At 38.0% G+C, this 13,428-nt stretch overlaps 2 protein-coding genes and 1 long non-coding RNA gene across 4 annotated transcripts; 2 read left to right on the forward strand and 1 right to left on the reverse strand.

Moving 5' to 3' along the window:
• The first annotated feature begins 276 nt into the window (after positions 1 to 276).
• On the forward strand, positions 277 to 4,610 carry LOC114408598 (probable 1-acylglycerol-3-phosphate O-acyltransferase). Of its 2 annotated transcripts, none has more exons than XM_028371700.1 (8): positions 277 to 346; positions 523 to 672; positions 821 to 1,223; positions 1,324 to 1,484; positions 2,692 to 2,801; positions 2,879 to 2,978; positions 4,066 to 4,189; positions 4,270 to 4,610. In XM_028371700.1, the coding sequence occupies exons 2-8, from the start codon at positions 533 to 535 to the stop codon at positions 4,393 to 4,395; spliced, it is 1,164 nt and encodes a 387-aa protein (XP_028227501.1). In that variant the 5' UTR covers positions 277 to 346; positions 523 to 532; the 3' UTR covers positions 4,396 to 4,610. The 2 variants fall into 2 exon arrangements, with proteins under 2 accessions (XP_028227501.1, XP_028227500.1); XM_028371699.1 differs by having other exon boundaries at positions 299 to 353.
• A 208-nt stretch (positions 4,611 to 4,818) lies between these two features.
• LOC114408600 lies at positions 4,819 to 6,811 on the forward strand. Its single transcript, XR_003665911.1, has 2 exons — positions 4,819 to 6,354; positions 6,491 to 6,811. It is a non-coding gene; the product is annotated as an uncharacterized LOC114408600 (long non-coding RNA).
• Positions 6,812 to 8,820: 2,009 nt separating this feature from the next.
• On the reverse strand, positions 8,821 to 12,445 carry LOC114408599 (probable LRR receptor-like serine/threonine-protein kinase At4g36180). The gene has a single exon (XM_028371702.1). The coding sequence runs from the start codon at positions 12,264 to 12,266 to the stop codon at positions 8,874 to 8,876; it is 3,393 nt and encodes a 1,130-aa protein (XP_028227503.1). The 5' UTR covers positions 12,267 to 12,445; the 3' UTR covers positions 8,821 to 8,873.
• Between the last annotated feature and the right edge of the window lie 983 nt (positions 12,446 to 13,428).

Consider the following 13,428-nt stretch of genomic DNA (forward strand, 5'->3'; position numbering starts at 1 on the left):
TTTGATCACGCATATAAGATATGAAGTTAAAATAAAAAATAATTTAAAAGAAATTTATAGAAAAGAATAAAAAAATGATTTTTAAATTAAATTTAATACATAAAATTTATACTCTTGAAAACTTACCTTTAAAAGGAACTTAAAATATGTAATATTTAGTAAACTGACAATAAATAGTGTAAACAGAAGAGAAAAAATAATAATTTTATATGATTATTGAAACATAATAAATTTATTTATTTTTGTAGGAACTAGTAAAAATTCCAAGATTAAAAATATGAAGAAGGTGCTAAGAATCTAGAGGTGGCGGAAAGAGAAAGAGTCATGGATGCGCGTCACTGCTCGCGTAAGCAGTTGCTCCTCTTTACATGTCTTCTTCATTCTTATATATTCTTTCGTTTCGTTGCCTTCTCAATCATCATTTTAATTTAATTGATTTATTCCGCGTCTATAAGCTTTCTTGTTTTGCTATTGCTTGCTCCGCAATCATAATTTCATCATCGAATCAAATCAATTTTGAAGGTTCATTATAATGGCGGAAGAGATAACCAAGAACGACGTCGGAGTAACCTCCAAAACCACCAGAAGCAGCTCCAGGTTCTGGCCTCGTTGGATTCCCACTTCCACCGATCACATCATCGCTGCCGAGAAGCGCCTTCTTTCCGTCGTCAAGTAAGTAATCAATTCTAAACCCTAAACTTCAAATTTATTCGCCTCCTATATTTTTGGGGATTGATTGTTATTAAAATGGAAAGTTAGCTTTTTTATACTCTGTAACTTTTATGTGCGATGGTTATGGATTGTTGTTTGGGTTTGGCAGGACTGGTTATGTTCAAGAGCATGTTAACATTGGCTCTGGTCCTCCTGGCTCCAAAGTGAGGTGGTTCCGTTCATCCAGCAACGAGCCGCGGTTTATTAACACCGTTACATTTGACAGTAAACCCCATTCTCCAACGCTTGTCATGATTCATGGTTATGCTGCTTCACAGGGGTTCTTTTTTCGCAATTTTGACGCGCTTGCGTCTCGATTTAGAGTCATTGCTGTTGATCAACTTGGATGGGGTGGATCGAGCAGACCTGATTTCACATGCAAAAGCACTGAAGAAACTGAGGCATGGTTTATTGATTCTTTTGAGGAATGGAGAAAAGCCAAAAACTTGAGCAATTTTATACTGCTCGGACATTCTTTTGGTGGTTATGTTGCTGCCAAATATGCGCTCAAGGTGAATCTCTTCCCACATTGCACTAAAATGCTAAGTATTGTGACTTGTTTACTTTCTTCTATTAATCGTTCTGATGTCTATTTTGATCATTTTAATATAGCACCCTGAGCATGTACAACACTTGATTCTGGTTGGATCTGCTGGATTTTCATCTGAATCAGATGCAAAGTCTGAGTGGATAACAAGGTTTCGAGCAACATGGAAGGGGGCAGTTTTGAACCATCTTTGGGAATCAAATTTCACACCTCAGAAACTTGTCAGGTAAAACTGCTCTATCCCATTTCTGTTACCTTATATGTTCAGAATAATATTGTCTGACTTACTTCCTTTAATATCTATAGTGATTTTGTTGTCACTGAAGTAGACTAGCATATTGACTTGCATTCATATGATCTATTTATTGTTGGATGATGGGTTCTATATATTGCAAACCATTTGCCATTGATGCCATTCACATATTATATGGGATGGACAGATGGTAGGTTGTGGTGACGAGGGGTTGATTCTACTTGAAGGAAGAAGTTTGTATTCTATATATGCCACATTCAATCTATAAATCAAGCAATATGGGTTTAACTTAAATGCACTAGTTTTGTTGCCTTCTTGGTTTACTTATGTCAATGTGGTACAAGAAATGATAATTCCACAGAATAGGAATGGAATGAAATTAGTTAAAATGGAATGAAAGATCATTCCCTATATAAAATTTGTTTGTTCTTGAAATGGAATAAGTTTCCAATCCATTGAATTGTTTGGTACATGGAATAAATGTAGGTTTGAATATCCAAATGACATTTACACTTACTAGAAAAAAGGAAAGAGGATTAACTCTCTTCTAATGTATAATGTTCAAATTCATTTTTTTAATAAAAAATGGTGTTGCCAGAAAATAGAGAAAAAGCTTGTTTGTAGGACTATGAGAGTATATGCACATGTTTTGGATAAAATACATTAATTTTTTATGACATTTTTTTGATAAAACTATGGATCACTATTATATTCCTGCAACATTGTTATATATATATATATATATATATTATTTTTCACATATATACATTACTTTTATTCTTTAAATATTTTGACATAAATATTTAAAATTACTTTACTACATGAAAGTTAGGTTAAAAATAAAATGAGATTTTATAAAAGAGAACTTTAATAAAGGGTAATAATTGTCATTCTTGAAAATAAATGAGGATATGTTAGAAAAAATAAATTAAATCTCATTCCATGAAGTATGGAATCACCAATTCCACCTCTTTGGGAAGGAATCGCGATTCATAGTTCAATGGAATGAGCCATCTGCTGTTTTTTGTCAACAAACATGAGAACACAGATTTGATTGAATAAAGCTTTGGAATAGAATCATCATTTGTGGTACCAAACATAGCATTAGTTGCTGTTATGTTGATCATTTGATTTTATTAAGTCGTCTTTGTTTAATATTTTTCTTATATATATGTGGCAGGGGTTTAGGTCCTTGGGGTCCCAACATAGTCCGCAAGTATACAAGTGCTAGGTTTGGTACACATTCAACTGGGGAAATACTGACTGAAGAGGAATCAACATTGCTGACAGGTATTGCTAGATAACACATTGATAAATGGGATAAATGTAAGAGTACATTCTAATTTTAGTCTTTCTGTTTATTAAAGACTATGTTTACCACACATTGGCGGCCAAAGCTAGTGGAGAGCTGTGCTTAAAATATATTTTTTCATTTGGAGCATTTGCTAGGATGCCCCTTCTTCTCAGGTTTGGTGATCATTCTCTTCCTATTGTTAAATTGCAATTTGTCTTCAACTGATTAGTTATTATCTTAAAAATGTATTCAGATTTCAAATGTCATGTCTTCTGGAATCTGGAGTTCAACAATCCCATGTCACAATTAGAATGATTTTTATTTATGATACAAAATCAGCATATACATTACACTGCTTCTTGAAACATGTTTTTGGTTAAAAAACACTAGTTTGGTTAAAAAAAACACTTCTTGAGACATCTTGAAATCAGTTTGGTCCAAGGATGGGTGGGACTCCTGCTTGAAAAATGTTTTGAAATTCCTGGTTTTGTGATTGCTTTTTTAGAAGTATTGTTTTTCTGATACAAAGATGGTAGACTTTTGGACTTGTAAACCTCATCGAAAATACCTACGCCCCTCACCTCTTGCCTGGTGCCTTAATTATTCTTGGTTTTGTGTAATCAAACACTAATCTCGACATAATTTGAATCTGTTAGATAAAAACAATACGATAGACTTTGTTTACAAATGAAAAAGTAGCTGCGGCTGGCGATGTCGAAACTGCATCTGATGGTTGTACATATCCTATCCTGTATCATCAAGCAAATCCATATATGCATCTTGAGAGGATCAGGGGGGGGGGGGAGTAAGGAGTAAAAAACAGATTTTTTTATTCACATTATCAAGATAAGTTGCACCTTGTATCAGTATGCTTGGTGAAAGAGTAGACCTCGGATTTGTAGTGCGGTTTATTTCTGACTAATGAATATTAAAGCCTGTAGCGTAGGAAAGAGGCATACTTGGAAATGTAGAACTAGCATTCAGCCAAAAGAAATATACAAAAAAACATACCTGAAAAATTTGTTCATAAAGAGACCATGAGGCAAATTTTAGGTAAACTTCAACTTTCTTTGCTTTGCAGATTTTAGGTAAATATCCTAAATTCTAAGGCTAATGCCATATGTGGGCTTTAGTCGAAGTTTTGTTAAGGCCCTACTTATCTGTGTTTTAAAATACGGATTCCTCATTCACTTGTCTTGATGCACCACTATTCTTGATTTTGTGTGCAATGTTTAATCCTCCATCACTTTGGTGTTGCAGTGCCTCAGAGTGGAAGGTGCCCACCACTTTCATGTATGGTTTCCAAGACTGGATGAATTATCAAGGTGCCCAAGAAGCTCGCAAGCATATGAAGGTTCCATGCGAAATCATCAGGATTCCTCAGGTATATCTTTTCCCATTTCCCTTAATATGAAGTTATTTTCTATATATTATGGGAACTAAAAAAATATTTACTTGTTGCAGGGTGGGCACTTTGCGTTCATTGACAACCCAACTGCCTTCCATTCAGCTGTTTTTTATGCTTGTCGAAGGTTTCTTACACCTGATCCAGACAATGAATCTCTTCCTAAAGGGCTAACCTCTGCATAGGTTAGGTCTTAATTTTGTGCTATTCCTGTCTATATGTATTTTAATATTTTTTTTTACTAATTAAATTTCATAATTGAATGAAATCATATGTATATTGTTTCAGTAAAGTGGAATTTACTGAAAATATTTGTAATAGCAACTTCAACAAAAATCGATTTGTAGGAGAAATTTCTTCCCTGGAAATTGTTCTATTTTAAATCTTGTTGCTCATAAGATATTATGACTTCATTCAACTAATAATTCATGTCGTTTAGGAAAAGTAGTTAGTTATATTAAATTTGTCAATTAATTGTATTGTTACTCCAAATTATTCTTTTATTTTTCTATTCACTTAATTTTTTTTATTAATGTTTGGAGAAAAAATAATTAAATAAGACTTTATAGGAAAAATAATAATTAATATATTTAAAAATTAGAAAATAATGTTATAAAAAGAATAAATAATTTTTTAAAAGAAGTCATATAATTAAAAACGAAGGAAAAGGATATATCAATGTTGTGAAGGCTTTATTGTAGCATAAGGCAATATTTTTCTCAAGAAAAATATCTTCTGATTTATTGGAGGCCCCTCACAGTCACTATCCTCAGGAATTGCTCACTTCCTGCTTAGTAAGTTGCAAATTTTTACCCTTTTCCTCTCTCACAACTCTGGTTGCAATGGAAAAATGTCCCAATCAAGAAACGGTTGGTAATGCGGCAATGCTTTCAGGTGCGAAAGAACTACACAAGTTTAAGCCGGCCACTGAGTACTTGTTTTAACGGATGGGTGAATGGATGTATTATATTATATATGACGGTGTCTAGGTGCGAAAGTAAAACTACTTTCGCATCCTACGAATGTTTCAAAAAAAGCAATGTCTGATTCTTATCCGTCGGATATGAAAATTAAAATTTTTAATGGTTGGGATGCGTCAAGGGTTATCGTTGGGATTTGTTGAGGGTAAGGTAACGGGGTTGTAATGAGGAAGAACGCTCCAGTTTTCCCTTTCGCGGAAAGTAGAACCTTGCATACCCTAGCAGAGGTGGCGATTTTGCGATTGAAGCAGAGTTGTGTCTTTGTTCAACACTATTGAGTAGAGCATTGGCTTGGTCGCGGTAAAACGATCAAAGCTGAACGTTGTGTTCGTTGAGCAAGATTGAAAGGGAAGACGAAAGAAAACCGAGGTTAGGGGAACTTCGAGGCCAAATCCGCAACTAACATTGAGGGTTTCGTCAAACCTCGAGAAGGGTAAGGCTTAGTCGTGAACAAACTGCAGTTTGAATGTCGGGTTTGGCTTACCGCCGTGTTTGGGTTTTTACGTTTGTTTTACCTTGTTCGGTGTTGGTTGGTGATTGGTGATGCAAATGGCAAGCGCGTCAGGCTTAAGGCAGCTGTGAGGAGTCATGTAAAATCTGGTCATCACTTCGAGGAAGTCCGTATTTGGTGAAGGTATTTCCACTCTTTTATCGGTTTTTATTGTTAGTGTTGCAGTTTGTTCAATTGTCCCTGTTAGTTATTTTTTCGTTGTTATATTGATGTTTTGATTGAAAGCGGTGGGCACCTTCCACTCTGAGGCACTGCAACACCAAAGTGATGGAGGATTAAACATTGCACACAAAATCAAGAATAGTGGTGCATCAAGACAAGTGAATGAGGAATCCGTTTTTTAAAATACAGAGAAGTAGGGCCTTAACAAAACTTCGACTAAAGCCCACATATGGCATTAGCCTTAGAATTTAGGATATTTACCTAAAATCTGCAAAGCAAAGAAAGTTGAAGTTTACCTAAAATTTGCCTCATGGTCTCTTTATGAACAAATTTTTGAGGTATGTTTTTTATATATTTCTTTTGGCTGAATGCTAGTTCTACATTTCCAAGTATGCCTCTTTCCTACGCTACAGGCTTTAATATTCATTAGTCAGAAATAAACCGCACTACAAAACCGAGGTCTACTCTTTCACCAAGCATACTGATACAAGGTGCAACTTATCTTGATAATGTCAATAAACAAATCTGTTTTTTACTCCTTACTCCCCCCACACCCCCCCCCCCCCCCCCCTTCCCTTCCCCCCTGATCCTCTCAAGATGCATATATGGGTTTGCTTGATGATACAGGATAGGATATGTACAACCATCAGATGCAGTTTCGACATCGCCAGCCGCAGCTACTTTTTCATTTGTAAACAAAGTCTATCGTATTGTTTTTATCTAACAGATTCAAATTATGTCGAGATTAGTGTTTGATTACACAAAACCAAGAATAATCAAGGCACCAGGCAAGAGGTGAGGGGCGTAGGTATTTTCGATGAGGTTTACAAGTCCAAAAGTCTACCATCTTTGTATCAAAAAAACAATACTTCTAAAAAAGCAATCACTAAACCAGGAATTTTTTAATATTTCAATTCGACGGACATAATTCATTCGTTGTTTTTTTTACATGATTCTTCTATTAACCGATAACTCTTTACACATCCCAACCATTAAATATTTTAATTTTTATATCTGACGGATAAGAATCAGATGTTGCTTTTTTCACAACTTTCTTTGGCACTATATCTGACGGATAAGAATCAGATGTTGCTTTTTTCACAACTTTCTTTGGCACCCTAGACGGCCTCATTATATACTCCTACTCACACAACAACTCACTAGCTCGGACTGAGGTTATTAAAATTAGAAAAAATATGTATAAAAACAATGACAGCCAGCTGCTTTCTCTGTACTTTTCACCCTTTTCTCTTCTCTCCCGTGGACTGTCATTGAAAGGAAAATTGAAAACGACCCATCGTTTACCGCACTAAATACGCCGAGTGACTGAGTCTGCCAAGTGCAGAAGTGCATGAGCTATTAAATTCCGGGTTTTTGGTTGTGGGCCATTAGACGTGGGACTATCTTACAACTTCAAAGAATTCATATCATAGGAATTCATTAACGCATGCCTTTTGTTTTCGGCCATGCAATATACCATCGTATTTATTTTATCACACAAACAACATTATATCATCTTCCCGTCTTTTCCAATTCAACTGTCAGTGTCTGGGAATTGGATTCCATTTTATTGTTGGGACCCATGGCATACATAACATTTTTCGTGCCAATACATAAATTGCATCACATAATTAGTGAGGGTGCGACAACGCACTAGGGTTCAAGTTCCTGCTCAAAATACCCAGAACCCAATCACACCCTTTATCAAAATCGAACATACCGTAGTACTGTTAGTCCATTTTTCACCAAGATATAAAATGACAGTGAAGTTAAAAATGTAGCCTTTTGGGGGTTTACCCATGGACCCCAGTTGGCAGTTATCATCATCAAAGAAGATTCACTTGTATATTAGTTAGTGGCTTCTTTCCCGGATTTCTTCTCAACGGAGATGCACTTCAAAAGATAATTATAATTGTAACTTCTTTGATTTCAAAACTTAATAATTGAGAACAACAAAATACATACACATAATAATTTAAAAAGTACATGTTATAATAACATAATATACGAAAAAACTACTAGGATCGATTTAGTGGAGATACTTGAGTTGAGTAGTATACTTGATATCTTAAGCTTAGTCTCATTGTAGCCTTTATTCAACGACAAAAACAATAATATAGGAAACAGTTTAGTACACTTATAAACTTACTGGTTCTCACTTAGGTCGGTGTACCTCAAATCATCATGATTTAATATTGGAAGGCAATGAACTATTCAGTCCCAGTAACACAGTCTTGAAGCACTAGGTGGTGTGGGTGTGGGTCTCGATTCTAAATCAGTGGTATCCGAGGTGGCGCGAATCAAATGCTCAAAAACAAATTTCAGTTCACAAATAAGTTTTTTGTAGTATTCCAAACGGTTATATGAGCTGTTCTGACCTCTATCTCGTTATTCCATTAGAGAAATATATAAGTAATACAAAACATTCAAAACTCAGCAATAAAATCTTTGCACTTATGTTGTGGTTACCTTTTCTATTCAAATATCAATTTCATTAGGAATCATATTGTGGTTACCTTTTCTAAACCCTAGAATCAAAGGAAATTTTTTTTTGAAAGGCGACAAATTCAGACGTCCCATTCCTCTTTTTCGATGCGTTTGTCTGATCCATTCCAAGCTCCATGTCATAATAACGGTAACTTTCCGCGGTGTTCCTGACTCGACACGTGGACACATTGCTTTGTTTGAGCGCCATCATGGAGCTCCTCCTGTCGGCGGGAATCATTTCGTCGTTCGTTGTCTCGAACAAGCATTTTCGTAAGACCACCTAAAAACGGCGCCGTTTTCTAAAAGCCACAAGAATTCTTCTTTTGGCGCAACAGTAGTAGATTATAGAACCAATAAAATAAAAACCCCACCATGGACCCTCTCCAAAAAATGTGATAATTTAATTCAATTCCATAGAAATTAGAAAACAATTTCTATTTTTTTTTTACATATTTAAAGTGAACATTAACAAAAAAAAAAAAAAAACTTGCTTGAATAATTTCTAGTCAATTGTTTTTTGTTATCATGCAGGGGAAGGTAGTGTTGTGGGATCAGCTGATGATGGAATTTCTGGTCCAACCCGGCAACCTTGGAGCATGAAAGCAACGTCAGACATGGATGGTCGATCAAGAGGATCCGTTGCTGTGCATAGGAGACCAACTTTCACACCCAACAAAAACTCTTCCCATTCCGAAGACTCTGGGTCAAGCTCAAGCAACCCTGGCTCCAACAATTCCGAAATTTGGCCCCTTTGTAACTGCTTCTTCACCCACTTCACTATGTCCTCATCCTCCGTGAACATCACCGGTTTCTTCCCCGTTAGTATCTCCAACAACACAATCCCAAAGCTATACACGTCACCCTCCTTGGTGGCCATCCCACTCGATGCCGCTTCCGGTGAAACATACCCTAAGGACCCAACTGGGGTGGAGGACGATGATGCTTCAGCTGGTGCTGCTATTGTCAACCGCTCCAACCCAAATTCAGACAAATGGGCTTCAAAATCTGCATCAAAGAGAACATTTTGCGGCTTCACGTCTCCATGAACTATTGGCACCGAATGCAAGAAAGCTAGACCGCGAGCTATGCCTAGCGCAATGAGGTGACGCATTGGCCAATTCAGCACATGGCCATCTTGCTGAGAAGCCTCTTGAAGTAGTGTTCCTAAGTTCCCGTTGGGCATGTAGTCATACACAAGAAGTCTCATTTCGGGTGGGCCTGCATAGTAACCACGTAGAACTGTTAAGTTTCTATGCTTCACTTTGCCCAGTGATTCTGCTTCTTTGCGGAAGGTGCTTTCATCTATGAACCCATCAACAAAACGACGAATGGAGAGAACCATTCCGTCTTGGTAGGAGGCTTTGAACACAAGGCCATATCTTCCCCTGCTCAACACGTTCTCTTCGTCGAAGTTTCTCGTTGCTTCCAATGTCTCCGCCAACGTGATCTTGTTGTTGAACATCACTAGTTTTGGTCCCCCGTTTTCCCCACTCCCTCTGCTACCTCTCTCTCCTCCACTACTTGTTGTGGGGCTCCTTTTCTTCTCACCGGTTACCCCTTCTCGAAGCTTCTTGCGCCACCTCAAGAGGCTGTAAACATAGCCACAGCAACACAATGCCAAAAGGCATAAACCAGCCACGGCCACCCCTATGAAGATTATTAGCCTTCTCCTCTTTCTCCTCATTTCATTTGCACATTCTCTGTGCAAGGGCTTCCCGCATAGCCCTTGGTTCATTGCAAACACAGAAGGGTCATTGAATGTAGCACCTAGCATGTGAGGAATCTCACCCTCGAGGTTATTATTAGACACATTGAAATACTCCAAACCAGAAATGCTTGATAGTTCAACCGGAATTTCCCCTATCAATTGATTTGAAGAAAGGTTCAACACTGTCAAATTTGACAATTTTGATAAGGAGCCTGGTATATGACCCGTGAAGTGATTACTATCCAACAAGAGTGAACTCAAAGCAGAACACTCCGATATTTCATCTGGGATATCACCTTTCAACTTGTTGTGTCCCAAATTAAGCTCCTTTAAACGAGAGAGCCGAGAGATATCACCCGGAATGTTACCCTCTAGAAAATTTGACCGCAGCTGAAAAACTTCAAGTTGCGAACAACCACCAATCTCGGGAGGTATTTCACCAGAAACACCATTGTGAGACAAAGAGAGAACCCTCAAAGAACCAAGGAATCCATAAGTTATTGGAATGCTACCAACAAATTCATTTGAGGTGAGGTTAAGATACTGCAAACTAACTATGCTGCTGAAACCCTCAGGAACTTCACCACTCAAACGGTTTTCTTGAAGCGCCACAACTTGCAGACTCGGTAACCCGAAAACCTCAAGGGGCAACTCACCCGAGAGGTTCTGCTTGCTCAAATCCAAAACCGTTAGTCTCATCAAACTCCCCAACGAACTAGGAACCCTTCCTGAAAAGCCACACTGACTCAAATTAAGAACCTGCAAACCCGTCAAGTCCCCAATATTAGACCAAACTTGACCCGAAAAATTGTTATTGCTCAAATTCAAAGCGCTCACGTTCCCCAATTGCATGATCTCCTTAGGCACCACACCGGTTAACTTATTATCACTCAAATTCAGCGTCTCAAGCGCAGAAAGCGTTCCATAACTAGAAGGAACCGAACCGGTAAAAATGTTACCGCCAAGAGACAATTCCTTCAGGTTCGGCAGTTCCCCAAGAAACTCAGGAATTAACCCAGAGAACCGGTTACCCTCAAGATCAAGAACCGTCAACAACCTACAACTCACAATGCTAACCGGAACTTCACCGGATAACAAATTATTCTTCATTCTCAACTCTTGTAACGCGGAAAGGTTCCCAATGTCCACCGGCAGAGAGCCGGCAAAGAAGTTTCCAGAAACATCGAGAAGCTTCAACGACGTGGTCGCAGCGTGGGTCAACCACGTGGGAAACGGCGCGTGAGCAATGCCGTTCTCTTTAACATCCAAAACCTCCAAAACGCTGTCGCATTCACCACTTTGCGGCGTGGAAAAACCCGTGAGGGAATTAAACCCGAGCTTCACGCTTCGCAGGTGCGCGTTGCAGAACACAGACGCGGGGACCGAACCCGAAAGCTGGTTCCGCGAAAGCGAAAGGACTTGAAGCTTGGGCATGGATCCGAGGGTAGGAGGAAGAAGTCCAGTGAGAGCGTTATCCTCTGCGGTCAGGTGCACCAGAGAGGAACAGTTCGCGAGGGCGGAAGGTAGGATTCCGTGAATGTGGTTTGAGTCTAACCATAGGTACTGAAGAAATTGCAGCGTTCCGATGGAGGCAGGTATTCCTCCGGAGAAGCTGTTGTAGGAGAGGTTGATGAGCTGGAGCTGAGATGATTTGGAGCTGAAGTTGGCCGGAATGTCACCGGAGAAGGCGTTGTCGGAGAGGTCGAGGAACCGGAGGGAGGCGGAGAGGTAGCAGGGGACTTTTCCGGTGAGGAGGTTGCGGGCGAGGTTGAGGATTTGGAGGTTGGTGAGGTTTAGAAGCGGAGGAGGAAGGTGGCCGGAGAGTTTGTTGTTGTGGAGGTAAACGGCGCGTAGGAAGACGCAACGCGTGAGAGAAAGGGGGATGGAGGAGTTGAGGTCGTTGGAGTGGAGACTGAGTTTGCGGAGTAGAAGAAGATTGGAGAGAGAAGGAGAGAGTTGACCCGAGAGTTGGAGACGCGGTAAGCGGAGCTGGTGGACTCGGTTGTTGTGGCAGACAATGCCGCGCCAGTCGCAGGGTGCTGAAGGAGTGGAAGGGTCCCAACCGTCCAAGGAACCCAGAGGGTCGTGGAGGCTGCGCTTGAAAGAGGTCAAGGCTTGAATCTCAAACGAGGTGTTGTTGTGTGCCAAGGTTAGGGTGGCGAAGAAGGCGACGAGGGTGAAGCTGAAGAATATAACCGTTGTAGCCATTTGGGAGGATAAACGGTGGTGGTGGTGAACTGGTGATAGTGAGAGCTTAAAGTGGTTTTTGTCTGTTTGTGTGTACTTGTAGAATGGAGAATAGAGAGGAGCGTTTGTATGTTCCTCGCAAATGCAATGGTTTGACGTACAAGTAGAAGAGTGTCTGGTGCCTTTGGGATCTTTACATGAATGAGGTCTGGTTCTGGTCTTTGTGGTCCACGCACTATCTTATTACCTCACCATGTTACTGTTTGTTAGCTGTTTTTCTGCAGTTGAGTTTAACCCTCATTGGTCCTATTACTTATTCAAGGGGGAAGCCAAATTCAAATAACTCATATTTCTCTTCAAACTTAAAATTCAAAATAATAAACATCTTTTTTTATTTCAATTTTTTAATAAGAAAAAAAAATTATACTTTATTTTTATTATCAATTTCTCTCTTTATTTGATGAATCAAATTATTTTGTCAAAAAACTATATTATAAATTTAGTCGATCCATTTTCAAGGTAATCCAGAAAATATGTTGTTGTATTATTATTATTTAATATTTTTATTTTGTAAACAAATAAAATTATTAATTTTCTTAATAATTGTATCGAATTTGGGCTTTTATTTTTTATTATAAAATTTCCTTTTTCCATCTCAAATCTCAAGTACTTAAACTTTCACATTACTTTCTTTTCATTTTATATTAGTTATTTTCTTAACTTTGTCTTTAATTTTAAATAATTTCATTGTGAAAAAAATAATTAATTGAATATCCGGACAATATGATAAAACAAATTTAAACTTAAAAAATTAAAATATACTAACTTATTATTTTTTAAATAGTAATTTTCTTGAAACAGATGGGCTATATACATAAGTAGTGATATTCAGCGAAAAAAATATAAAAATATACATAAGTTGTGATGGTTTCGTGAAGATATGAATTACCATTTAATATTAAGAATGACAATGTTTGCACTAAAGAACAAAAATATAAATGACAATGGGGAGTAGATATGGTTTCGTGAAGATATGAATTAAAATTTAATATCATGAATGAGTGTAGGGTAGAAGGAGGGTGGTAATAACTTGATTAGCTTCCACGACTTCGGTTAGTGAAGGAATGTAGTTTTCATGCTAAAAATTTTATTTTTAAATGAAAGTATTTTAAGATTTTTTTAT

The sequence above is a fragment of the Glycine soja genome, chromosome 4 (assembly GCF_004193775.1).
Source record: "Glycine soja cultivar W05 chromosome 4, ASM419377v2, whole genome shotgun sequence".
Classification (NCBI taxonomy): domain Eukaryota; kingdom Viridiplantae; phylum Streptophyta; class Magnoliopsida; order Fabales; family Fabaceae; genus Glycine; species Glycine soja.

Excerpts from the sequence above, each read along its gene's own strand:
- LOC114408599 (XM_028371702.1), bottom strand. The coding sequence starts at position 12,266 with ATGGCTACAACGGTTATATTCTTCAGCTTCACCCTCGTCGCCTTCTTC.
- LOC114408598 (XM_028371699.1), top strand. The coding sequence starts at position 325 with ATGGATGCGCGTCACTGCTCGCGTAAGCA. Across the intron at positions 673-820 it reads CGCCTTCTTTCCGTCGTCAA|GACTGGTTATGTTCAAGAGC; the intron begins GTAAGTAATCAA and ends TGGGTTTGGCAG. Across the intron at positions 2,802-2,878 it reads GGAATCAACATTGCTGACAG|ACTATGTTTACCACACATTG; the intron begins GTATTGCTAGAT and ends TGTTTATTAAAG.